Below are 27,170 nucleotides of genomic sequence, written 5' to 3'. Positions count from 1 at the left end.
GCAGCAATGCAAATAAGAGTTCTTCGGTCAATCACGCCCCAGTAATCACTATCGACGTTTCACTGATAACAAATATTAACAAAGCGCTTATGATGCTATTTAACAGCACTTCTTTTCAATCAGAGCATCAGTAATTCACTTGAAAGTATTTGTGAAAGAGCTAATTATGAGCTGTTATTCCAAGAGCATGAAAAACTACATTTAAATAACCAAATGGATGTTTCCAAAGCAGTAAATCCTGCCAAGAACAGAACAGAACAAGTATACAGCAAAACATCCAATAAAATAAACAGTGTAATTCATCATTACTGTAAATTCAGCCATCTAAAACCTATTTATATGTGTGAGAGAGTCTGCTAAGTGCTTATGATGGATGGAATATAACTCTCAGATGACAGAGCATTACTTTGCGTAAAAAACATAGTCTTGTTCAGTGTGATAGTGCGATTAATCTCAAAGTGCATGCCAACGACCTTTTGAAAACATCATTCAGGGAAGGAGATGGAGAAGGACGTACGAGTGTGTGCATGCATGTGTGTGTTCTGAAGGGGCGTATGTGGAGGCGAAAGCAAATTTTGACTTTCCTGACCCTCGAGCTGCTTGAGCTGAATTTAAAATGTTACTCAGCAGTCCAGGAAATACAATTAAGGCTCCAATCAATTTTCAGCCTGAGGTCTGACGATCTTGGGGCCAACACGCCCCTCTCCTTCTCGCAAAACGCACACACAGAATACACACATGATCGCGGGCTGTTTGGAGCTTTGATGTGACGGCAGAGCCGCAGAGGTGAACAAAGTGATGCATCATCAAAACATGCTGGGGCAATTAGAGGTGAAACGCACTGTGTCATCTCATGCTGACTGGTTGACAAAGCTGCGGTTAACATATGAAAAACTCTCTTCTTTAATGTTTCGCTGTCAAAAGTCACAATGACTTTAAAACTTCAAACGAAGGAGCGTTTTATTCAAGCGTACTGCAGTGGCTTTACACAGCTCTAACCTTCAATGACAAATTCCTTCACACACCTCAAAATGATCAAAGGACTCCAAACCTCTCTCAAAAGCTGACAGTGTTAGCTCAAAACTTACCCCATCTTGACTTTTTCTCCGTTTTTAACGCTGACGTTTTTTCGGAAAAAAGCCAGAAACACTGTGCAGACATCCCTGAGCTCCATATGTAGTGACATCCGAATGCACAGCCAGCACTGTGCTCTCCAGGCGCTATAAAGTGACCCAGACTCTATTGCTGAAATGTGGGTCTCTAGGCTAAAATAGGCCATGCAGTCATCATATAAGCCTGAGTGCTTTTCGCTCAATCGACAGAAAGCATGGTCAGTCAGTGGCCGGGTTACCGAGCCAGTCTGACAGCAGATCTCCTGTTCTCATTTTCTACTTGCCGTGTCTCCAGTGTGTCATTATCCGACACTGGCCCTGTGCAAAGACAGTGATCTGGCAAGCAAAGACTTTCCCATATGTCCCATGTTAAGCCCTCTCCAAAGGAGAAGGGCCCCTGCTGAGAGGCAAGCAGGCCGGTAGTCTCGGATCAGACAGGAATCGGGGATGGACTTGCAGGGATAAAGCACAACTAAAGGACAGGGATCCCCCTGTTTTGTCAGCCAGTGTGCATGTGTAATTGTGTGTGCACGTAGTTGTGTGGTTCTTCAGTGGTGATTGAGAGGCTTTGGCTTCACAAAAATCAACACTTTCCGTGCAAGAAAAGCTAACAGAGAAGCTGCATGCCAGGATGCTCACTGCATGATCACAGATCTCTGCGTGACATCTCATATCTCTAGCTGTTCTAGAGAACCCGCCAAATGTTCTACTTACAGTTTTTAGATGTTCATTTGTTTATTTTAGTGATCACTCACGTGCCAATGATCGCCTGCATCTCTGCATGTTTCACAGCTCGGACCAAGCAGGCGTTGCTGATCCCTGCTGCCTTGGTTGCATATTTAAGCTGCCAGCATTCCTTGGCAGCAGAATATTCACTACGCTGTGTCTATATTTTGAATTAAAAATAAAATCCACTTGCTTTCTTTTGTTTTTCATTTATCACAGAAGACTTGGAAACAAGACTTATTACTCAAGATGAAGGATAGCTTAAAAAAAAATCCATGGTAACTTATTTAAACTTCAACCACAGAAAATGCAGAGCACACTGTGAGTTTTAACATACGGTACTATTAATATCATTAAAATTTCAGTCAAAGAACTGAACAAAAAAACACAAAAAACTTTTTTTAACATTTCAGGCATACAAAAGAGAAGCTTTAAAATGCCAGAGATTGGTGGAGATGCTTAAGCTTTTCTCTCTCTGGCTCTGGACACACTCTCACTTCGTCAGCACTGTCAGAGACTCAGGTTGACCAAGACCCTCTAATCAGATTTGCCCAGAGAACGATTGGAAAATCCTAAAGCTGCTGAAATGATAGGGAGAACAATCACCTGGTTGTGTGGCTGAATCGAGGCCATCGGGGGCCCTCGCGTGATTGCTGCATCGCCGGCTACAATCGCCTTATCTGACCTCACAGAGGCCCTGCAAAACTGTCCATTTTGGCACAAGAATATTCCATTCTTCGGCCCAAACTCCTTTCCAGCAAATCACTTATGTACGCCCACCGGGTGATTGCCAAGCTTAACCCAACGCTAAGCCACTCTTATCCTCTTAGGGCTGTTTTGCAGAAAACAGGCAAGGAGACCCTTTCTTAGACTTGACCTCGATGAAGGCGAGAAAACTCCAAGGAACTAAACTAAAGTAGATGCCTCTGGTGAAAGGTTGGGTCCAGTTTAAAGACATACGGACCGTTCAGAGCTGTAAAAGTCATGCACATCAGTCATGCATGTTACTGTGAGGTAACATTACAAAGGTCCTTGCCCTTCTGACCGCTCGCTCTTGTCGCTAACCTTTAACCTTATCAACAAGACACACATGCCACAGAAAAAGAGATCAAGGGCCCAAAGCATTTAGTATGTCCTGCCAGTCATATTTCACTCCAAGATTTGTTGACCAACTGCTGTGTAAAGGAGCATTTATTTTTAAACTCTGGATGAACCTTTAAACACCAAAGGGCTTCATCAACATTTAAATTTAAATTATTTATGCAAATATTGGTTTATTGACCTCTTTAGTCTTAAATATCATTTAATTTCTAATCACGCAGGATAAAGGAAAACTCTCTAATAACTTTTGAAAGTTCAACATTGCTTCTTTCCAGGATCACCCCCAATGATTTTACCAGAAGTGCAGTGCAGTCTGGGTGCAAAGGAGGACTAGTCTGTTAAGAGAGTAAAATTAAAAGGCACATATGGAGGGAACCAGATTTAGGTTCTCCCTCTTTCATCCCTCCAGCAGTCCCACTACATTTGGAAGGATTTAGATTCATGATGGCCGTCCCACATGTTCACCGCTGGCCAAAGGAAGCAGTTAGCAATGAGGGAGTCATTGGTTCTCAAGAGCATCATGCTGGAGCCTTTTGCTTGAATCTCACCACTGAGTTACAGGCATGTGTGCTCCACATGTGAAGCAGAGATTCAGAGTGAGGAAGACATCCCAGTGGGAAACCTTAGTCATGATGACAGCGTGGAGTCAATTACTTATACGGAGAGCTTCAGTGACTCCCATGCAGGGCCGTTTGGGAACTGGGAATAATGGAGTGAGAGATGGGTCGAGATAAAGAGAGCAGCAAAAAAATCTCATGCGGAGCTGTTTGTAAAATGTAAGTATATCGAATATATTTGGGTTTCAGACAGTAGGCCCAAGAAAGCAAGCAATTTGGAAATTTTTCAATATTTCTGAACATTTTACAGACCAAATGATCAATGATCGAATCAATTTATCAAGATTACAACTATATCTCCGTCTCTGGCTGTAATTGTATAATTTGATATCGAAGCTCAGATGAGAAAACATGCAGTATGTATCACAAATTGTATCCTATAAAATCTGACAATTGATGATATGATGATGGGTGGCAAATTTAGGAAATACAGAGAAGTCTCAATGGATGCAAACAATCACAGCTGAGACGCAGTCAGTTTTATCGCAGCTGACTCCAAACTTGACTCTTCTTCAACCACCTTCTTCAGTTTCTCACATTTTGGCAGTGGTTTTGAGTCTGGTAGATATTTTTGGTTTTGTGTGCCCCAGGTTTTGAGATATTCTCCCTCCACCTCAATTTAAGAGAGGTCAAAGTAACTGAAAGACTGTTTCAGGACAGAAATGTTGCCAGTAAATTGTAAATGTAATGGAACTCTCACAAGCAGTGCGTGAACTGACCCTTTATAACAGACATTTTCTATAACAATATCCTCATAAAGGACTAAGCTAATAAAGCAGTCGCTGCGTATATGTGTCAACCAGAGCAGCTGCCAGACAACCAAATCTATACTGCAACCATGAGGTCAGTTTGAATTACATGCTGTTTGGCTTCAGGCTACAATCTGTGAACACCAACTTCCCAAGTCAGACAGAACAAGCGAGCTACCATGATATGAGCATGGATGCCCTACTTCCACAAAAGCTTGTAATCTGACCTCTTTCAACATGCCTATAAACATCATAGCCAGCATGTTTAATCCAAGGCGGAAGTTAACGGGGGTGGAGTGTGTGTATGTGTACACAAGAGTCTGTGATTGTCTGACATAGTTACAAGCAAGTCGTACTTAAACCCAACATGGTGCTCAGTAAGTGAACAGACTCTCTTATTTAAAAAAAAAAAAAAAAAAAGATTGGTGAGATTGGTGCCAAAGCGCTATTATGGGCTGGTAATTTCGACAAGTGATAGAGTAGAATAACCCAAATTAAGTTCAATCAGACATAATTCCCTGTTTAAATTTGGAAGTTAAAGAGAAATGGACCAATAAATCCGCTAAATATGAGGTACTCCCAAAATAGTCCAGACACGTATTATCTATTTAACAGCCCTCATCCCCATTGGGCAAGAGTAAGGAAGCTAACTTCAAAAGACTGACCCCCTCCATCCCGTTAACGACCCCAGATGTGTTGTCTTGAACAGGGCCCTGATTCATCCAGCTAAATCCTGCAGCCGCCAAGGCATGCAGGGGGGCCACTTTAAATACGCCAAATTAAAACACTTGGTCCAGGCGTGGCTGGATGCTTGGATGATTAGAAGAGAAGGCATTGATCTGCAAACAGAGTGCAATCACTCAGCTCCCTCTCTGAGTGTATTAGCCTCAGCCGGTCCAGCTGTGCAGTCCAGAGTGTGGTAATGAGAGTAGCACATGAATGTATGCAGTACACACACACACACACACACACACGGTTCTGAAACCTTTCTCTGTGGACCGTGGAGGGATCTCAACCTGAGCGTGACTGTCCAAACAACATGTCCAGACTTTAAAAACGCTGCCATTCTTGTCTGTTTACATCATCGCCTTCTGACATATACGCACGCATGTTCTCACACACAGAGCAGAAAGAATACGCCGCTGAGCTGTAAATCTGCAGGCACCAGTCATCGTCTGCTGTTGTTGTTAGTATGGCCGTAAGTCTCCCATATCCTGCCACGAAGAGGGCCCTTCAAGACGGCAATGATTCAAAGTCAAGTGGACCGGCTCGGCTGTAAACACCCTGGTTTTGCTGAGGAGCGAACATTTGATCTGGGTAACAATGACTGCAAAAATAGAGTCAAGAGGGATTTATTTTCAAACTATCCTCGAGTAAACTGCTTTACCTCTAAAGCTTTAAAGGGAACAAAAGTGACAAAAAACAAGACAGATAAATCTGAGCATCAGCAAGCAGGACAAAGATATCGTACCTGAGCTTCTGTGTACAACCAGGTGTGTGTGAGCAGACTTATGAGCAGCAGCCAACAAAGAGCCTCTCCTTTTCCCTTTCTAGATGTGTCTAATCTCCACTGCAGGCAGAGGAATGACTACAATAAAGTCTTTAAGAGGATAAGTATGGTAAGCAAAACAAAATGCGGTGGAGTGAAACCAACAGCCTCAAAGACTGAAAAAGTTGGTTCTGCTCATTACCTGAAAACAGCCTCCCTCATCTTCAGGCCACGTAAGGCCCCCAGACGTCCCCATGTTCCTGTCTGCTCACCGGTCATCCTGTCTGAGTGTGGTGACACAGGAAGGGGAGGGGATGTGGACAAGGCCTCAGAGTGTCCTTGCTGAACAGCCGTCTGAATGCACTTGATAGATTACAGTTCTGTCTCTGCAATTCATTTCATTTTCTGTTCTCATTTTCAAGTGCTGCTGCTCCCAGTCGTGTCCCCATCTTTTCTCACCTCCAGTCCTTTCTGTCCTGTCTTGGCTCTTAAATGTCTTGCTCATATGGAGTTGTGGGACGTCCAGGGTGGGCCAAGGAGGCTGTTGGGTTGTGGGCTGGAGTCTCCCACTAATCCGCTGGAGTTTAATGACGGCAAGCCATGCCAGTGGTGGTGAAGCCCTGGGGGGTTGACCCAAGTCAGGAGGGGCTGTGCATGTGACCCACACCAGGCCAAGAACCCAACTGGTTGGGGGAGGGTGTGTGTGTGAGTGTGTGTACACCTATGTCTGGAGCTAAATGGCCAGTCACTTGAGGAATGCAGACTTTCTGATCTCATCCATGAAAACACAGGCAAATTGAGCTGTTTAGTGGGTGAAAGTAGAAAAAGAAAAGCCAGTTGTTCCAGTTTTTTGTTGATTCCTGCCTTGCATTCAACCCCTGCCAAAAAGTGTAAGTGTTACAAGGGCGTTCAGAGCCACACACACACAAACAAAGGCTGTAAGAAGCTGAGATTCCCAGGAATTCTTCTGGTTCCATGAATGTCTGATCTTTACTCATTGGTGTGGATATGCCTGTTTGTTCATATGTGTGTTTCTGCGTGTGTTACCATAAAGTGCAACTCTAACAAGCGGCTCATTGTCTTTGTCTCATAACACCACAGAACACCTCTGTCACCTGGTGCAGCAAATCATAAAAGTGTCAAGTATTTTTTTAAAAAAAGACATTTAGTTAAATCTGAGTGGACACTGTTTTTGGCAAGGTTTGAAAAATCCATTTGAAGCACTCATTTGCATAGAGTTTGATATCTTTACTATAACATTTTGCTGGCTTTTGTCATTCAAATTGGGATGTCTGTTACTGGCCTGATTTCACTTCTGTAGTCATGATTCAAAGCACAACCTCAATTAATTAGCAATACGCAAATCAATTGTTGCCTGAGGTCAAACAGATCCCAGTCTATTTAAAAGATTGGATGTCCACTTAACATGATTTGCGGGTGTTATCTCGAAAGACACATTGATGAACTGAGGTTTCCATTCCCCTAATGCGCAACAAATAGCAAGCTTAAATCAATCAGGAGATATGGATGAAGTCTCACAGAGCGAGAGCAGGGACTTCAATAACTGTTGGTTGACAGTAAGCATGCACACATATGTAGGAGTGCACGTGCAAGTTGAGGAAGTATATCCATAAGCCAATAACTGAAAATGGCAGAGCAAGCAGGAAGTGGGGCAAAGGTTCATGGGAAGACACCTCTCAGTAGCCTCAGTTGCCAGGTTGTCTTTCTCTTTTTTGTTTTTTCTGGCTTGTAAGTTGCTAATAAACCTCACTGATGTCCCATCTGCCAGAGAGGCACAGAGCCATCGAGGATTGGCTACTGTGTATTAATTCAGGTAAAAACACTCCACACACACACACACACACACACACACACACTGGCGACTCAGTTGGTGCACTTGCTCATTCACATTCAGATAAGCACTCAGCAACGCTTAAACAAAGATTAAGACTTTGACAGTGAGACTGAAATCCTGTTAGCTTGTTTGTGCGGAGGCGGAGGCAGATACCTTTGTGACTTGTGGAAAGGAAAGCAGCTGAACCTTGCGTCTCCCTCCTCCTCCCCCCCAGGAGTCACAAAACCACTGACAATGTGGCACACGGAAATTACAGCAATCCAGCATGATGACAATGAGCGAGTTGGCGAGGGTGGGAGAATGCCCACCCCTCCCCCTCTGTTCGATAAGCACTTTTTGAGGACATAATGGAATTTTTGTCTATATTGCAGAGTCTCAGCACAGCAGTAGCAGCCGCCTTGCACCCAATGAGTACCATCCATCTGGGCAACCCCAGCAATGGTGACAAATTCATCTGGGGACCTGTGCAGGACCCAATCAGGGATAAGCTTTATATATTTCCCACCTAATAGAATTGCTGTACATTCTCTTGCCCTGGCTGTGAGACATTGACTCTCATATCGCTGCTCCCTTATCTACTAATTCACTGCTACATCTGCCCCCTTTAAGACTCGAGGACAGAGTGTACTGTATCTCTACAAATATTATCGCTTTTTTCAGTGTGTGGGAAGCACAATAAGTCTGCACACAGGTCATAGAGGGAGATACTTATGTCTAACCACCAATTCAGAACAGGAAAAACCCAAGTGGGAGACATGGACAGGTGCAGGAAGGTATTGCAGAAATATGAAATTGGTTGGTTGACGGGTTTACGTATGACGTAAACCAACTGAACAGGAAGTCATGCTATATAAACTACCATTTCAAAGGTCACATCTTGTCTGCTACTGACAGACCAAGCAAAGGAAAATTGGGTGAAAATGCCCTTACAAACAAGACAATTAACCCCCTGAGGTAAAAGCTGAGTTTCTCTCTCGCCAACTTTAAAAGTCTCTTACTGTAAATGGGCTGTAAGGGTGCAGGGAATTGCTTTCATAAAAGGGATGTTAGGAAGCTGAACAAAAGACAGAAACACCAGAGTTAAATTCAGAGGCATCAATGGAACATTTCAAATATGTGATAAATCTTTGGAATGGCTCTTAAATATTTTATTCTTCCACAGGCAGCGACTCTGCCCTCATCTGCTCCATAACACTGGGACCATTAAAATGTACAAGATTTTCTCCACCAGCTTAATGAAAAGATAAGCAGTTAATGTGAAATTTTCTGGACTTTTTTTTTTGGATAAGTAAAGCACTGAATGCCGATCGCCTAATTAAAGCATCAGCTTTAAGGCAGCACCTCAGAGGCTGCAAAGTGCAGGACAACTTCATGAAAGAGAGGTTACTAAAGTTATGACAAGAGCACTGTTTGAGCACTTAATGCTTTATAAGCTCTCAGAGGTTCAGAGCTTAAGTAATGAATCAGCACACACACTTTCACTTTTTGCTGATGTCAAGGTCAAGTGACAGAGAGAAATATCACTACAGTCAGATTGCTACAGCCCCTTAGAAAGATTACAGATATATTAGAATATTTTTACTTATGCGCTGATATGCAAGCTACATTGGCCACAGACAATGAACTAATTGGTAAAATGATGAAATTTCAATTTGTAAAGTAACTCGCAGCTCCAGCTGTCAAAGACACTAAGGCCCTTTTACCTGGAGAATTGATGCTGCAGTGAGACCATCTGCGCCCGTCCCAGCTCTGACTCCTCCGTCACTTCCCGGAGACGCTTCTCGCTCTCCAGTCGCAAACGTCGCTCTTCCTCTAGCTCGTGGATCAGCTTTTCTCGCTGTGGATGCAAACATAAGAACAGTTATTATCTCTCGGTGGTTGGTGTGTGGCCTAAAGGCTCAAAAGATCATCCCTAAGCTATATGCCATGTTTGTGGTCCTTGAGTCCCTGACAGCTCCTGAGATGCCATTAGACCTTGACCTCTGACTCGCCTTTAAAAACCTAAGTGGCAGCAGAGTGTGTCAACTGTCATGAAAATCAAAACATCTGAGATAAAACATGCCCAAACGCGATTCTTTTGTCTCATACTCAACACAAGTCGTTCTGAATTTAAAAAATCTACTCCGAGCCTTATTTTTCATGCTTAAAAGAAAGAAAGAAAACAAGAGAAGAAGGGCATTGTGGCATTTATTTTGCCGTGTATCTCTCATATCTGTAGTTTGTTGTTATGTTGAAATGTTCATAATGAACCTCCACTTCCTTCTGTTGCTATGACAGAAAGTTCCCACCCAAATGTCAGTCACTGAGCCTCAGTCTTTCTCTGCGCTCTGACATTTCCATACTCAGCCAGTACCAAGAAGGTGCTCAGCATTAGCTTGTTTACTGTGGTGAGTTTTTCATTCTGGCAGCTTCCCCCACAAACAAACTGTGCTTGCAGGTTTTATTATTATCATTATTACAGTATTGTTGCTTGGTAACTTTGCAGAAAACATTGAGTAAATATGGCCTCACTTGACTTAACTTTTGATATATTTAGACTTGAGAAGCTAAAGGCAGATAGAGCTGAAGAGGTTCACGTTCCTTTGCAACAAAGGAGTGAAATTAAAGCTCTATAACTTGTGACACTTCCACATCGTGGAAGTGAAGCCTCGTCGCCCTCTCCTTTTGTGCTTTTCCAAATACTTTATTTCACTTTGTATAATTGCTGTTTTATAGCCAAGTATGTTTTTTGTTTCTCTGAAGCTTGGCTCGGTGTGAGTTAACCCAATCTGTGTCTGTGGTGTTTAAGGTTTCCACAGATCAAATAACCATTTTTATCTGTCCTTTCTCACCAGAGACAATTCCAAAACGAAAGCTTTTTTTCTTTCAGTCTTTAATTGGAATTCTTCTCTGTCAGATGGCCTCAGCCATCTGCTCCCAAAAGAGGGGCCGTCGTCGCCTCGAGCCCAACTTCAAAAATCATGGCCCCGCGGTGGCACATTCCCTCCTTGAGATGGGCCGAGTTTAGGCATTACGAGTTCTTACAGTGACAAAGTTGTGGAGGAGCTTTGAGCAAACGCCACCAGCAGGGCTGGGGATTTCAGCTGACAGAGCAAATGAGCGAAGATCATCATCTCTGCCTGGACAAAGCCTGGTATTTTCTGGCAATTTATGACAAAGCAATTGGCTCCATTTTCTTAGCTGAAGGTTTAAGTGATCAGCCATTCTTCACTATGTTGTCAGCTGAAAAGATTGTAAAATAACTGGAAATTGGTTTGCGTTTTACTGGACTGCCCCATGTGGGAGAAGCATGGAAAAAGTTGCAAACTGAGGTGCAGTTATTGCGGAAATAAAAGACTTGAGTTCGAAGTGCATTTCATCCTATTTTTTCGGATCAACAGAGAAGACATTTTTTGTAGAAAAAGACAGTTATCATGACTGTAATACTGTCCACAATCATTCTCTGTCTGTAAATTCAGAAGATAATTACTTACGAGAAGATTATGTATCATCATCTGCTTTGAACAATGACATTTATACACAGAACATGTCTATGTGGACTGTAGAAAAAGTCTGTGATGCCCACTCAGCAGACAATACAGTGTTAATATATTTTCATTCTCCTCTGGACTTGTCTGTAAACCTTCTTCTCCAGTAGTAGCACCAATAATTGCACACCATCATTCGGTGGAAGGTGACACAGATGCTGAAATGCTCTCTCACTGACAAGCATTATGGGGACATCTAGTGGTGTGAAACCGCAATGGCTACTGACTGGGGATCAGATGGTATATAAACAAAACAATCCTAAAGATGATGTTTGTCTTTTTGTTCAGTGCATCATGGACATGTGTGGCTATGATTTAAAGCAACACCGTACAGATAAATTGCACAGTAAAATATCAAAACAACTGCCTGTAAATTACCATTTGAGAAAATTGCTATTTTTACTATGACCACATTGTCTTGAATGCACAGTATATTGCTACTTGGCGGGAATTCTGTCACAAAAGCAGATTTTAAGTGGGTGAATCGGTCGGGGGAGAGGGAATATTAAACCCAAGTCACCATTAAAACCAGTTCTGGTCCTCGCTGTGGCCATAAATTCATGGCTACTATGTGGAGCAGCTCTTTACACAACAGGGAGGCTCCTCCTGTCAGGAGTAATGGTTGCTGTAAATCCAGCCATACAGAAGCATAAAGTAGTACATCCCCCTGCCAAGAGCTCAACCTATACATCTGGACCAAAACCAATGATTTTCTGGCTCTTCTTCACCTTCTCTCTTAAAGGAAAAATGTAAAGGAGGTCAAACCAACAGCATATTACTAATATTCACCTGGCAAAGTGCAGATAAAACATTTTTTCCCTTAAGCCACAAGGATGGAAATTTCTATTTTATTTTTCTTTTAATGATAGAAAACATGGCACTAAAAAGCCTCTCATTACAGGTCCAACCTCCAGCCCCATGTAGTTTAGCTGAATTTCCCCTTGATAAAAAACAAGCACAAAGGCCTTTTCTTTTCGGCTCCACATGTATTAACATGTACAGTACTGTTGAGCAAGTTAACCTGGACCCTCACAAAAGAACGGTAGCTTTAGTCCTGATTTTTGTTGCCCACATGGCCTAACAAACGCCCCCCCAGGCATAAACCACCGACCACTATGTGTCTGCTGACAGAGTCTTGCCAACAACCTCAATAACAACACAGGATTTATGGTCTATGTTGTTGTAAAAAGCCTTCCATTGCTTTTGTTCAATATATAATTTCAGCAATTTAACAAGGCCTGCAGCCATTAAATCAAACATCGCCATATCTTTATGTGCCCAGAAAGCCCTAGAAATACATCACAGATTTTATCGGTTGAAATGTTTATTGTCTACACCAACTTGATGGCTTTTTTCTGTGGTAAAGAGTATTCTAATTGAAAGCATGCAGCTACAAAGGCAGCACTGTCAAGCGTTGTGCTGGTAAGAGTTCTCAAAGTCAACACTGAGATGGGATGTGATGAAAACATGCTTGGCAAGTTTCTGTGAGAACATTTACTTTAGTTAATCCAGTGACTGAGGACATAATCCTCTCACTTGACTGCCTGTCATTGCCCTGGCCATGGATGGCATGCATTACCCTCATTCTCCTGTGGAGGGCAACATTTTCCTGGAATAAATCTGGCAGTCACAGCTTTAACAAAGCCAGCTCTAACAAACAATACAGTGGTTGGAAAAAGCAATATCAAATGGAATAGGCCAACTAATCTATAAAATGGCCCACGCAGGATTTTATACCAGTCTACTGAGCCATATATCAGAAACAAGACCAGATTGGGTGTTTCTGGATTAAATTTGACCTCTGTCACAGGCGAGGCTGGTTTCATTTCCTGCCTGATAAAAAAAATGTCCATCTAGATATGACAGAATTTATCACCATCAACATGTAAAGACAGAATGGACTGCACAATCCTATTGATTTTCATATACTATATGTCATGAAATAAATGAGAAATCTGGGACAAAAACAAACACCTAATTTATGTGCAGTTTTTTTTTCTTTTTTTTCTTTTCTTTTTTTATTTTAAGATAACCTAGCTTGTATGGCAGCCCATAGTGCTTCCATTTCTTCTAAAATTGTATTAGTTGCAGTGGAGCCCAGAATGTAGCTTGCCTCTGTAATTGGACACCATTAGATGGTAATGGTATTCATCCGAGCTGAATTACTAGGAGACTCGAACCCCCCTGATACCCTCCAAGATCCACAGAGGACTCTAAATTAATTAGAGACCTCTGCCTCTCCTTGTTGTGCAGCTTTCGATGCTGTCTCCCATAAAAGAAAAGCTGCAGCGCAATGTTATCAGGTTAAGTGCATGTGTGCGCAGGCGTCACCGTGGTGCTGATTCTGTATGTTCATCTGCAACTGTATGTATGTGTGTTCATGCAGGGTTTGGGGTACAGTTCGGGGGGCTCAATAATCTCTTCATTACACAGAATGCCCCCACCCTCCACTCGGTTGCAGCTCTTTGCCTAATCAAAGGGCCGGGAGCGGATCTCTGGCTCGCTGCTAAAGCAAACATCAGGGACACAATACGCCGTGCAGGTTCTTCATTCATAAATAAAACATGCCACTTGGCTGTTTGTGTGTGCATGTGTGTGAGTGTGTGCTCATCAGCAGGCCTGAATTCAAATGAAAGTGTAACATGAGGAGGATTTGGCTCACTGGCACGCTGAATGTTTGTGAAATGCCAGGTCACATATGCTAAAGACAAACCATTGGCTATCATTAAGACAAAGTGTGCACTGATGTTGAAAAGATTTTTAAAAAGTGCATTCAAATAAAATCTCATATCCCATCATTGGCCATTTGATGGGTAACGCTAACTTCCAAGTTGTCACCCTGCAGCCCTCTGACGTTTTACCACCATCACGCGTTATATTGTCATATCCCACAGCTCTGTTTTCTGTTATACAATATTAATGATACTCTACAATGTTTGGCACCTAACAAAGGGATATGTAGATAATTGAAAAGAATGCAAAATTCACTGGAACATATGTTTTCTGAAATTACTTGTTACAGAAATGTGGCTGAGTTTAAACAGTGTTTTATTCACTAAAGAATCTGTGTCCTGTGTCCCCTAAGGCCCCATCAATTCAATTATCATGGAGAGCCACTACATTAGAGTGTGCCACTTCTCTCTTAGACGGCCACAGGCGCTATAGCAAATAATACACACACACCCCAGGAATATGCTAAATCATATGAGTGGTCCATTTATCATTGCCAAGGGAGCTCCCCCACTCCGAGTCATTCAGTCACACACACGTGTTCTGGAGAGTGGGTGAAAAGGACAGTGTGGAGATGCGATTTGGGTCAGGTTGTCAGCGCTCGTCACCCGGTGAGTGTGCTGAGCACTGGGGGGACCCCATCTCGGCCCTCGCCCCTGTCCCTGACTGATAAGGCCAATCTGCAGAGACAGCACCTGAGACCCCTCGGTCCCCAAACCTCCACGCTGTCACACATCCTCCAAACAGCTGTCAGAAACACTCTATGAAGGTCCCTCGGCAGTGGATCTCCATGAGGAATGAATCTTTTCTCCCTGTTTTTAAAAAGCTGGGAGCCCCTTAGAAACCGTCTTTATCTGCTGAAAGCACACTACAAAAGATATCTACCCCGAAGGTGCTTTTCAGAGTAGTTCAAACATCAATAAATCATTGTCAAGTAAACAATGATACCTTCATCTCATTAAACCATGGTTATGCCAAACTGAGGCCCTAACTCAAAGTGACCCAGTGCAACTGTGCTCAAAATAAAAACTAATCCACTGCAGACAATGAACATCAGTCATCTTTGACATACATCAGTCCAGAAGAAGTCTTATAAAATCTCTAAGATCACAGATGTGGTTAATAAATATTGACTGGAGGTCTGAGTAGGAATGAAAACTTAGAGTTTCCTTCCAGAACTTGCACATCTGATCTCCAAACACTTACTGTTCACTTTTCTACACTATTTACTGCACTGTCACTGTGTGTGCAGAAAATTCCAATATGGACATAATCCATCAGGATGTTTGAAGCTGAAATAGCAACAAGCAGACACAATGTAAGTGAAATCACCTCAACCTACCATACCAAATTACTTGTTAAGTGGGGCATTCGGTCTTCTCGGCTAGCCAGTCGGTAAATTTACTCGATGCATGCAATCTTGCAGACAGTAGCACACGAGAAATGTGTTTTCATGGACAGAAATAGCTGATTCCTATCTTGGCTCCAGGGTCTATTTTACCATACTGTGCCACCCCTTCCCATTTTGTATTCGCAGCAACGCCACTCTTATCTTAACTTCGTTTCTTACATGAAATACTATGGAGAAATCAGATTTTTTTTATTTTTAAATAACATAATTAAGTTCAAGTAAAAACATTTCCCTTTATCATTTGTATGTGTACTACAAATCTACTCAAGCCAAACATCTCACTGCGTGACCCCACTACACTCATATCTGTTGAAGCTCAGGTATCAAAGAGCATCCACACAAACCCAAAGAAAAATAAAGCCACTTTCTCTCAAAGCAACATAGTTTATTTTCATATGATGTTTGGACAGCCGTTTCCAGTGATCATAATCCTACCCAACAGTTTTAAATGCCTTTTTAATGGAGAGCCCAGCCCCCTCATCAGTGCAGGCGGTGCTGCCTTTTATGAGCCTACATGTGCCCTTCTGTTTTCTCCCTGACAGGAAACCCAGCATCCTGTCCCTGACAGACTTAGACTGCACTTCAGAGTGGCATCAAAAGAGAGTGGGAGGCAGAGAGCAGCCCTGCCCAGCACCACGCCTCTGGGCTGGGGTGTGAAGAATTCCAGAGAGAACCTACAGCGGCGACGAGACCATGAATGAGCGGTTTGACTAGAGACAGACAGGGCAGGCTTGTTGGAGAGAAACTGCACGAACCATGACCTGTGCTCTATCAAACACCTGACGGGAAATCGAGTGTTTTCCTTGTAAGCATGTTAAAGATCATGGCCAAAAGCATCATGTCCAAGCCCTAGTTTAAAGTCTGTGGAACAAATGGTGGATAGCACAGGCAGGTCTGGTGGCTGTTAGACCGTATCGTCTCAAACTAATAATAAATGCATCTTGGGTGGCCATATTTGCAGTGAAATACTGAGTATACCCTGGGCCTGAACACTGATTGCCCTGCAAATTATTCAAAAGGTTTCATGCAATTCTCCCAAATGATCCATAACAAAAGTACGTTGTTGCTCTGCACTGCCAGTAGCTGCCATGTTTCTCAACAGGAGACCCAATTAATAACACACTCTCCTCAGTAAACTGTGCTGTTAATGCTATTTCATTTACACCTACGGCTGTGTAACTGTGCAAGCGAGACCTGAGGCTTATAATTGTAGCAGTGTGTACTAGCACTTTGCACAATCATAAAGATGCCTTTCACATTCTTTGCTTCATAGTAATACAGAACAACACGTCCCGGCAGAGCAACTCTGCAATGGGGTGGCATTTTCTGTTTCTCTGATCGTGTTACACAGAAGACACTAATGGATGTAGAGAGAGGGAAGACCAAGGGAGGGAACAGAGGCTGTTAAAGAGAAGCATCAGATACTGAGGAGGGGTAGAGCCACTTCAAAAGTCCATGGCTGTTTTAATCTGTCTCTCTGGGTTAGTCCCTTGGCAGGCGAGGATGGGGGTTGGGGGTAGCGAGTGGGCACAGAAGTGGGCGTCAGGGTGCAGGGTCTGCAGGGCACAGGCTGGTGCGCAGTTCTCACTGCACACCGCCAGCACTTTGACAATTATCTCCTTGATGCAGCAGTCTCTTTTTCATTTCTATTGAAAAACCGTGCCTGAGCTCCGAAGCCTCCCAGGAATGCCAGAGAGAGAGTGCAAGGGGGACTCCAACGGGGATAATCCCAATTTCAAATGGAGCTTAGTGCTATCCCCCCTCCTCCCTTTCTTCCTCAACCCCCCCCCACCCTCCTCCTGTCTGGCACAGATAACTCATCCTTCTCTCTCAACCCTGTGCATGCGCAGACAGCAGTTCACACATCCCTCTAAAGTAATAATTAGCATGTCATCCACTTGCATGAGGCTAGGAGCTGAGGCCTTCCATGGAGTCTCAAAGCATGGCTTATGGTTTTTCTTGAGCTATGTTGAGGTCAGAGGATGCAAGGTTAATTTTACATGAGGAGGCACAGACACTTTGAGGTATAGCCTTGAGGTGCAGACACATAAACTGAATTACATTGTGTACACAAAAAGGAGAACAAAAAAGTGACCTAAGCAGTGCCACAAATTGATCAGTGGAGCTGGATCCTTTTCTTGTCACATATATCAGGAAGCCTGCTGGTGCAGCACAAACTATGATTCTATCCTTTTGATTCAGTTCTTTCGGGCTGATGCAAAGCTGTGAGTGGAACTCAGATGAGGACCAAACAACTGCAACAAGACAGACTGGAAAGCAGCTCTGGTACTCTGATACTGTTTGTGGCGCGAATCCAAAGTGGAGCAACCACAGGATTGTGTCTTCTGAATGAATTCAGAAGCTAAAGTATGATCAAATTGCCATCCATCCATCTACTAATGGGGACTCTCAAGGAAATGATCTACTATATAATCATAGGAGATCATTTCTTAACCATGGAAGCACAAATGCTACAAGTTGAAGTGGAAAAAATAGACATTTTGCCCTACTTTGTTCTAGCAGTTGCAGGCTGCACCAGAGAAGATAAAAAAAAGCCCATAAAGCAGTAAAGTGCTGTCAGTCACCAGAACAACGTTTTTGTTTCAGTTTTTTAAAGTTTATGCCTCTTAACTCATTTGTAATAAATAAGTGTGATCACAAAATGAACTACAACTACAAAGCTAAGCAAAGAGTATCAGTTTTTTCTTCCAGACTACAGGTGTGAAAGTGGCCTGAATCAATCAGTTTAGCTGTGTTCACAACCCAACATGCATCGCATCATCTCACATGACTCTGATGATTCACGCATTCCATTCATCTACAGTATATCTACCTTATATGAAAATCAATACTGAACCTTTGTGTATCACATTCACATGCATAATTGGAGTGACAGTATCAGAAGAGTCACAGGGAGGTCAGGGAGGTGGGAAGTGGGTGAAAAAGGAATTAGACGTGACAGAGCCTTTATGTTGCTGTTCAAGTCCTAGATGTGATGGCCATCTCGACCCGCACTTATTTCCATACACTCTGAATTATTCATGCTTGAACTGATGGTAAAACTAAAGCATCAAACTAATTTTCTCCAAGATTCCCTTCTCCATCAACCCATAACATACAGCTTACATGTCTGTGTCTAAAGTAAGTCTCAGTGACAGCAAGAATCTGCTGTGCTGAAGTGCCCCTGGGCAAAACACTGAACCCTTGCTCTGCTGCAGGAGTGCTGTTTTCTATCTGACCCTGTGATCTGACCTTCTTGACTGTGTGTGGAGAGGCTGGGAGAAAAAACCAAGCGTTCCCCCTTCAGGGATCAGGAGAAAATCACACGAAATGGTGCGAAAATCTCATAGTGTATCAGCCCTTGTGTGCTGTTGCTTTAGGCCTGCTGCCATAAAGGGAATCAGAGGCGTCACTGGGGTGCAGTCAAACAGCTGGGCCTGTGGTTAGAGTCTCTGCACGGAGGCTGCAATCAGCTGAGCTCCGCTTCATCACGTGGTTAACCTTTTTTATTTCTGACCTTCCCTTAACACACATGCTGTGTGCACAGACAAATGTGTGACCGGGAACAAAGATATGCATGCGTCTCTATGCGGATCTCCACCAGCAGAGTTTTTTTGCCCCTGCTTACACAAGTTATCTTTAAAAAAGAAGTGAAAGCACACTGTCAGCATTTTTCAATGAATCTAAGCACACTGCAGTGTTGACAGAATAAGCCCCAGCTGCAGCTTTAGGTTACACAGCCTGATCATGCATCTGAGTACCTGTAGAAGAGCTGAAATGTATCCATCATCCATCATCGTCCGCCATCAAATCTTAGTATTTTTTTAGGTACAAACGCCAACATCAGTATTGTTTAGCATAGCAGTGAATGGCTGAAGAATACCTGCTTATGCACGCAACGCTACAGAATTGTCTTCTTTAGGATCAACTGATGAAGTGTTGAAACACTAAAAGCTGACTTTGGACAATGTGACAGCTTGACAGCTTGGCAGAGTTGTGTGTGTGTGTGTGTGTGTGAAGTGAGCATACTGTGGCTTTTTTGGCTTTATGCTGATTATAGGGGCCGAGTAGCTCCTCTGTACTTTACCATTGTTCCTTCGCTCTTGCTCCGTGCGACTTCCCTCTGCAGGCGAGCCACGGCCAGCTTTTCCCTAAACACAGGGGGCAGAGGGGAGGAAGAATAGAGAAAATGAGAGTGAGTTAACTTCTGCTCATTGATTAGTGGGTGAGGCAGGCAGTCAGGTCAGCATCCACAGACACCAATATTTTTTGCATTTCAGTGGGACCCAAAATGTTTGAATCTTCTGTTTTTTAACCAGTGTTTTTGCCAAATATGCCATTTTTTGACACAGAGAAAAAGGCTCTGAATCAGCCAGCATATCTTTCTCCCATCTGCCTCCTGCGTTAAAAGGAGAAACCTCACACGCCTGCAAGCAAATCAGCAGATAACAAACACTCACAGTGAGGAGACGGGGTCGTCCGCTAACCACACAAAACAGAGAGCTTGCAGTTCTGTCCAGACAAAAATAGCTCAGAGGAAACAAAAAGCAGGGCATCCTTCACACAGACACACACTCATAACAGACTCGCACACAAACACACATGTGAAGCAGGCAAAACAAAGAAAATGACTGTGTGCGTCCAATCCGTTTCCCACGTGAGGGCATTCCAGACTTTAATGGGATAAATCTTGGCACACTAGCACAGATAATAAAGAACCCTGTTTAATGGCCTCTCCCGAGGTATCGCAACAACTGAAACACTGCTCCAGGAGATGAGATGTGTTTGTTGAAAGCTTGTCAGACTTTTTATCCAAAGTGTCTGAAAGAACAACAAATGTGTTTAGGGGGAAAACACCTCCTCTGGCAGTGTAACGTGCTTGAACCTTCGCACCCTTGTGATTTTCAGACCAAAAATCATTCATTCTGATGACAAATGCGCCGTTGGCTTTGATAAAGATGTAAATACAGTGCTCCAAATGTTGTATTACACAGTCTATCGACACAAGAGGCACACTGTCCTTGACTTCCTGGGTTCACAACAAGACATCACACACACACACACACACTCAAAGCCACCTAATGTGGGACCATGGGACCTAATAAAGGAGTGTACACAGCAGACAGCCACAAGTAATCACAATCACCTGCATGTCTCACATTTCTTCAGTGGAGTAGACACTCAAACCTCTTGCCAGACTCCCGCAAACTCCCCAAAATAACTCATGACTAACATCTCCTTGTCGTCTTTGACAAGACATCATTGTTTCTGAGTGGCTTACCTGCCGGGAAAAACCCCCAGTGATTAAGAGACAGCTGGGGAAGCGTATGGTCGACGAGTGAATCGACTGTCTGTACTGATAACGGCGTGCTGAACTACAAGCTAACTGCTGCTATTGGGACCGGATTGAAATGGGCAAAGCAGAGCCTGGCACGCCAATTGTGCAACACACGGTGACAAATCCAGGAGGTAGTCAAGCAAAGTGCTCAGGCTGTGAAACAAGGGGGTGTGTTTGGGTGTGTACGAGTGTGTGAGTGTGTTTGGACTCTGTGAGAAGTTTGTGCACTCATAAATATGGGTGTGGGGACATGCAATCGTTAAAGTGAAGGTGTTTTTATGTGTGTGACTGCTCATAAACACATATGAAAGAGTGTGAAAGTGTGCAACTGCAGGCTGCACACTGACTTACACACTCATGTTCCTCTTGCACAATGTGTCTCTTCCTATTACAACATGCCTCAAACCATTACGCTACCTGGAGAAAAAAATGTCGGGTGGGGTGGGGGATACTCTGGAACTTCTCACGGCAGATATTGTTTTGTTAAACAGGACCGGCCTGGCATTCCTCCAGTCTGTGTTATGGCTGAGCGTCAGCCCTGTAAGGGGTTAAGTTTCAGGCCACTTATGCACAGGCATGTTCCAGGAGCAATGGAGCATAAGCCAACTGCACCCGAAGAAAATCATCGCCAAATATAGAGCAATTTGACATTCTGTGTTAAACATAATTATAGTAACTGGCACAAGCGGGAATCAAAACAGTATTCTTGTGCAAAATGCTCACCGGCAACATTTGGCGTGGAATTATATGGTGTCTGAACGGCATTCAAGCACACAGAAAAATAATCCACTGGCTTCTTTATTAGATGTTCAGAGTGACATATTCCATTTGTTCTTTCAATCTCAATCAACTCGAGATGTTTTGCCAATCGCTCACTTCGTAAACCTGTCCCAGCTGTGTAAACTGGCCTATCAAAGTAGCCAAACTGAGCAACCCGAAGGCTGTTATGTGAAGAAGAAGTTTATCTCAAGCCATCTCTTGTAGCAGGCTGTTGTTGATATACGCAAAGACTCATGTTGCACTGGTGTTTGGGTGGGGGGGGGTCACTTTCCACTTAAGCACACAGGAGTCGGAAAGCAGGAACACAGTCGTTGAAAGCCTCATCTTAAAGGATAATTCCAGTTTGATAATGACTCTTACTTTTGCAGTTCTGTCCATTGTTTCTGAAAACAGTGCACTCACCAAAGTAATGAACACAACATTATTATAACAAAGCAGTCAGACAATCAGGCATCAGCTTAGCCAACAGTTTTTTCCACATTATAGAAACTTTATTTGGAGGTAAAAACAGAAGTAAGCGTGCCCGTAATAACTGTAATAATCCCTTAAAGGAAAACTGAGTGGAAAAACACCATGTAACCAAGTATGGTAGGTCTAAACCACCAGTCCTCATTTTCTCCTCCAAATAAGTATGGTTAACTTGGGGTTTGTTTACAATCTGTTTGATTATCTGACTGTTTCTGTTTCTTGCCACTTCTTCCTCAGTAGGAATGCTGGCCAGAACTACAAAGATACAAGTTGTTATAAAGCAGATTTCTGCTTCAAAAGGACAAAGAAGAAGAAATGCTTCAACAGTGGCTTGAGATCCTGGCATTGTATCTACTTGCTCTGTATGCAGTGTGCACTCTGTATATATTTCACACTTGACTGTGACTAAATGGGAATTATTTCAAGCCATAGTTCATGCCTTTATCCTGTACATCCGAGCATGTGATGAAAGCACAAGCTGACAGTTGACCGTGTATGCATTCCTCCTCCTCCTCTGCTGTTTTTCTTCCTCTCTGAGCCCCAACGTAAAGCTTGGCTGAGTGAATTCCGGCAGCCAATCATGAGACCTCCAGCAGTTGCCAGTGACCTGGAATCACCTAATATCACTGGAGACCTTAACCAGCAGGGCAAAACCAGCTGAGCTTCAGTGGAGGAGGGCAAACCAGCAGGCAGGCCTGTTCTCCAATGTTCAGCAACAATACACATGAACTTACAGTAAGTTTGTCTCCCTGTTTGCATCCACATGGCTGCAAGGAGAAGTTTTCCTCTCATATTCTTAGCTGACACCATCTGCTGTCCACCTACACACACTTTGTTCATCTCAAAGATTTCCGCTCATCAAAATCTCTGCATCCCCTTCCCTTAGATGAGACAGCGCAGCCTTGTTGCATTCGCAGCAGATCAACCATGTTTCCTCCACACATTCTCCCCCCTGCACAGACACTGTGTAAACCCTCTCATGCTCTTTCCTCAGACAACGTGCCGACTGTTTGCCTCAGAGCGTCACAGTGGCGGCGGCATGCAAAGACACGATCTGTCAGGGCTGAGGGAGGATCAATCATGCCGAGAGCGTTTGCCAACCTGAGCCAACATGTTGGACCCATGCGCTTTGAACTGCATTGTGGGAGGCAGGCAGACGTTTAGCTGTGTTTTCATCACTGTTATCACGGCTCCTCAATACAGGTGGTTTAATCCATTGTACATTGTCTGCTGTTAAGCACATAATGAAAGAGAAAAAAGTGCTATCTCTTGTGTTTTGGTTTCCTATTTCCCTCGCAGTCTTGTACACCATCTTATTATCAAGTGTGTTAATCCCTCCTCTGTATAGAAAGTTGTTAACAGATTAAACACCACATAATGCTGCAGAATTTACTCATACTGACATAAATGCACGCATCAGGAAGCATAAAAGACACATAAATATAAACCATCTTTCCAATGTTGTCATCAAGGTTTACAGCGAGCTAAACATTTCAATCGTTCTAAACCACAAATGTAGTGGCTGGGGGGATGCTTGAATGTTTAGATGAGAGCAGAGCTGCCATGCATTTATGTATTAGAGCCTGCACTCCTGCTGCGTTAAGAGCCCTGATACGCACGCAATCCCCGTGGTGCACATAGGGCATCCTGTTCGGAGAGACTCTGGCTACATTTTGGCTCCAGCTCTGGACCGGTCATTCCCATCCTTAATCCTCCTACAGTTTGTGTTATGTAACTTCTGCACCGATCCAAAATTTCACCCCAGCTCCCAGCGGCGCACAATGAGCTTATCGAGGCATTTGATAAGTTATAACATCCAACTCAGCCTGACAGAAAAACAGAGTTACAACTGCCAGAAGGTTGAAGTTGGGGTGAAACTGAGGCTGTAAAAATGCCCCCAAAAAACTGAGCCTTATTCCATTTGGCACAAGTTCAAATTCCCACACGGTTTCATCTTTAATTTAATCATCTTTTAAACATACATTGTGTTTAAATAACACATTTAACATCATCAAACTGTTTTGTTAAGACTTTAACAAGCCTTTCTGCACAATAAAACTCCACTATGGCATCAAAATCAGCTTCAGCCCTCAGTGTAAACACTTTCATCTGTTTCAAGCAGGGTGGGGTTCACACATCTGTGACCATTCAATTGGTCCCAATGCATTAGGCTGGTCGAATCAATCACCGACAAGGCATGGATACCGAACAGCGGCCTGACCTGCTCCTGTTACCACTGCCTTACCCACAGCTGGTTCCTGACCCCCACGTCTCCAGCCGTGGACTCCCATCTACACCGGAGGCAGCAGAAAAACAGGAGCCACATGTCAGCACCCAGCACACCCAACCACCCAGCCAACCAGGCAGCCAGCCAGGCACAATGAGCCTTACCTCACCACGGCAGACCATCAATTATTGACGAGGTGAAATGTGATGAGGTTCTACTGTTAGCACACAAAGAACACACGCCTTTTCTTGCTTCCATGTGGCCTTGAAATGTCTTCATGACGTGACAGGGGGCATTTCTATGTTTTCTTAATTTATTACCTCTATGTATTTTTGTAACTGTCTTTGCACACTTTTTGCTTTCTGCACTCTTTTCTGTTCTTGTGAGCTGCCACGACGAGTGAACTTCCCCACTGTGGGATCAATAAAGTTAATCTTATCTTCTTTATGCTGAAGAAAATTCATCATATTGTGCTCTCAGAAATGTTTCCAGCAGTTTTACATACTAACAATGGGGGTCATCTAAATACCCTGACGTAACTTTACACTTATTCATATCTGCTTTGAATGTATAAAGTTGTGTATTTGACTTTGTTTGGACACGTGTGCACTACAGTGAGTAATGCAGTCAGACGGGTTTAGATGGTCACGATTAGCGAGATTTATCCAAAGTCAACAAATGTTGAATGCTCAGAGTTCTTTGTGCGTTTCTGTGATAACATCTGTTCCTCGGTGTTCGACAAGATTCTAAACTCTGGATATCTTAATTACACTGGTGCAACTTATTAGCAGTAGGCAACCATACTGACATTGCAGTCATAAGAATACGGAAATAATTTGTGCTTGCACATGTAAACAACTTCAGGGAATCGTCTGCAAAATCAAACTGAGGGCAGTGATTTAAATACATCAGTTTGTAGGCCAAGATCAGATCAAAAACGTGCGTTGCATCTCCAAACTTCTGAAGCAGCAAATATCAGACATGAGGAATCCTGCGAGACCCCTCCTGAGCTCTGAGGAATGCTCTTGCCAAGCGTGGATTACCCCTGCCTGACCGTCTGTCTCCCTAAATGTTTTCTTATTCTGCACGCGGGGCCTGACCTCAATTGTTTCCAAACCACAGACGCATTCCTGTCCAGACGAAACGAAACATTGCGGATGAGCAGATGTGCTTTAAAAATGGCCGCAACCTGTCTGCCTGTCTGCTGTAAGGGTTTACTCACCAGCACTGCTCATGAAGAATGAAGACGCGACATTAGAAGCAAGCACACAGGGGGCAACTCATACACACATGCATGAACACACATGTACAAACACACCAGCAAAGATGTGCAGAGACACGCATACACACTCATGCGCAATTCTGAATCTTTTATGTCCAAAATCATAAAAGACGGTTGACAACAAACTGAAAGATGCATTGCTATTGGGCCTGAATCTCCACAGATATGACGGAGGAGCATGATATGTTGACACAGAGCAAGAGAGCATGAGACAGAGAAGTTTCACCCCCAAAAAGAGAGAAAACACTATTATACACACATACCCTGTTTTGAAATGGAGTTTATCAAAGGCATTCCCTTTGCACACTCACATTCTAACAGGTAATACTCCTGTGTGTGTTTAAGTTTTCACACTCATAGTTGTCTCACTTGAATCACACTAACTGACACATAACTGAGTTTGAGTAAAGCACCCTTGACAATACACTACAATTACCTTGTGATTTAGGAGTTTACCTGCGTTTTGTGATGCGCATTCAAACGGGATAAACAGAACCTGTTTTTGCCAGCAATCATACTTCTGGCAAGTTGCATGTGAACGTCTCAGCAGGTTTGTGCACAGGAGGACGCTAACGCCAGGGTGTGCTTGAATTACATTGACAGCACAAATGAACTAAATCGAGCGCTTGTCATGTTCAGTGGTAAAAAGGCACATGCATACTTTAGGTAAGTAACACGTTGCATCCATTGTTCTGTATTTCACACCCTGGTTGGCTTGGGTTGAAGTAACTGGGGAACAGGTTCTCGCATTTACTACTGTACCATAATACTAGAAAGTTCTGCTGACTCATGGAGACTGTGCAAAGGCTAAAGGGTGTTTTACACCGGCTGTCAACACATCGTTTTCAGAGAGGCAGGCAGTAGCCCTTTACAGAGCCAGACAAATGGCCCGTTCGCACACAATAGAAACAAAGGTACAGTAAATAGAAGCACTCAAACCACAGGGCTGATATCTCCACTGCAACCCACCTCTGGGTGCATGCATGCTCATGAGCACAAGCTGCTGGGCAGTTGTTACGGAAGTGTCATTATCATCAGTGTGTCTGGATGTGTGCTGCACACAGTCGTCTCTTACAAACCGAGCATGCAGTTTCATTTGTTGAATTACTAGATTTAGATTTGCCTTATGACCTGATAATAGTCCACACAATTCTAGTTTCAGTGAGCGTAAATTGATGATTCTCTCCTTCATGTTCTTTCAGTGGTTACAGAAATATCACCATAGCATCTTCATTCTGGCACTCTAGCATGCTGGTAATAAAGTAATTAAAAAGTGACTGCACTCATTGTAATCCACTCAAAGTAAAGAGTTTCCCCCCAGAGACTGAGAGTTGTTTGGAAAAGAGTTTTACTGCATTGAAGGTAAGCTTCTCCAGCAGCCTCTATCCATTTCCTTTCCAGCTGTGCCAACACCTCCAGCCAGTGTGACGAGGTCCTGCATGTTTCTACCTCTATTATCCAATGATTTACAGCCAAGATAGTGGGGAGCTGAAGTTTGTTGACATTCCCCGCCCCAAAAAACCTCAAATACAAAACTGACCGCCTTGCCAACATCATAAACGGTTTGCTCAATGGAAACTATCACCCTGACAAAGAAAGAAATATGAAACAAGAGGGAAGGCTCACAAACTGGCTTTTGACTGCTTTGATCTAAAAGCTTGTGACATGCATGTGACTGTGAAAGTGTGTCAGCAAGAAGGAGGTGTATAGTAAACAAGGACAACACTATGTTATCTTGTAAACTGTTGGCATGCATGT

General features: G+C 43.4%; 1 protein-coding gene across 8 annotated transcripts in view; it reads right to left on the bottom strand.

The window, feature by feature from the left end:
* LOC124055634 (nck-associated protein 5-like) overlaps nucleotides 1–27,170 on the bottom strand; it is a 139,607-nt gene that overhangs the window by 39,211 nt on the left and 73,226 nt on the right. For 7 of the 8 annotated variants that reach the window (XM_046382599.1, XM_046382601.1, XM_046382602.1 and 4 more), the window contains 2 exons: nucleotides 19,405–19,468; nucleotides 9,353–9,486 (listed from right to left, as the gene is read on the bottom strand). In XM_046382599.1, coding sequence (XP_046238555.1) covers nucleotides 9,353–9,486; nucleotides 19,405–19,468 — 198 coding nt within the window. Of the gene's footprint in view, nucleotides 1–9,352; nucleotides 9,487–19,404; nucleotides 19,469–20,598; nucleotides 26,564–27,170 lie in introns of those variants that run through there. The other variant, XM_046382606.1, reaches the window with a different exon arrangement.

Source organism: Scatophagus argus, chromosome 24, assembly GCF_020382885.2.
Source record: "Scatophagus argus isolate fScaArg1 chromosome 24, fScaArg1.pri, whole genome shotgun sequence".
Lineage (NCBI taxonomy): Eukaryota > Metazoa > Chordata > Actinopteri > Scatophagidae > Scatophagus > Scatophagus argus.
This window is presented reverse-complemented; position numbering and strand designations above follow the sequence as displayed.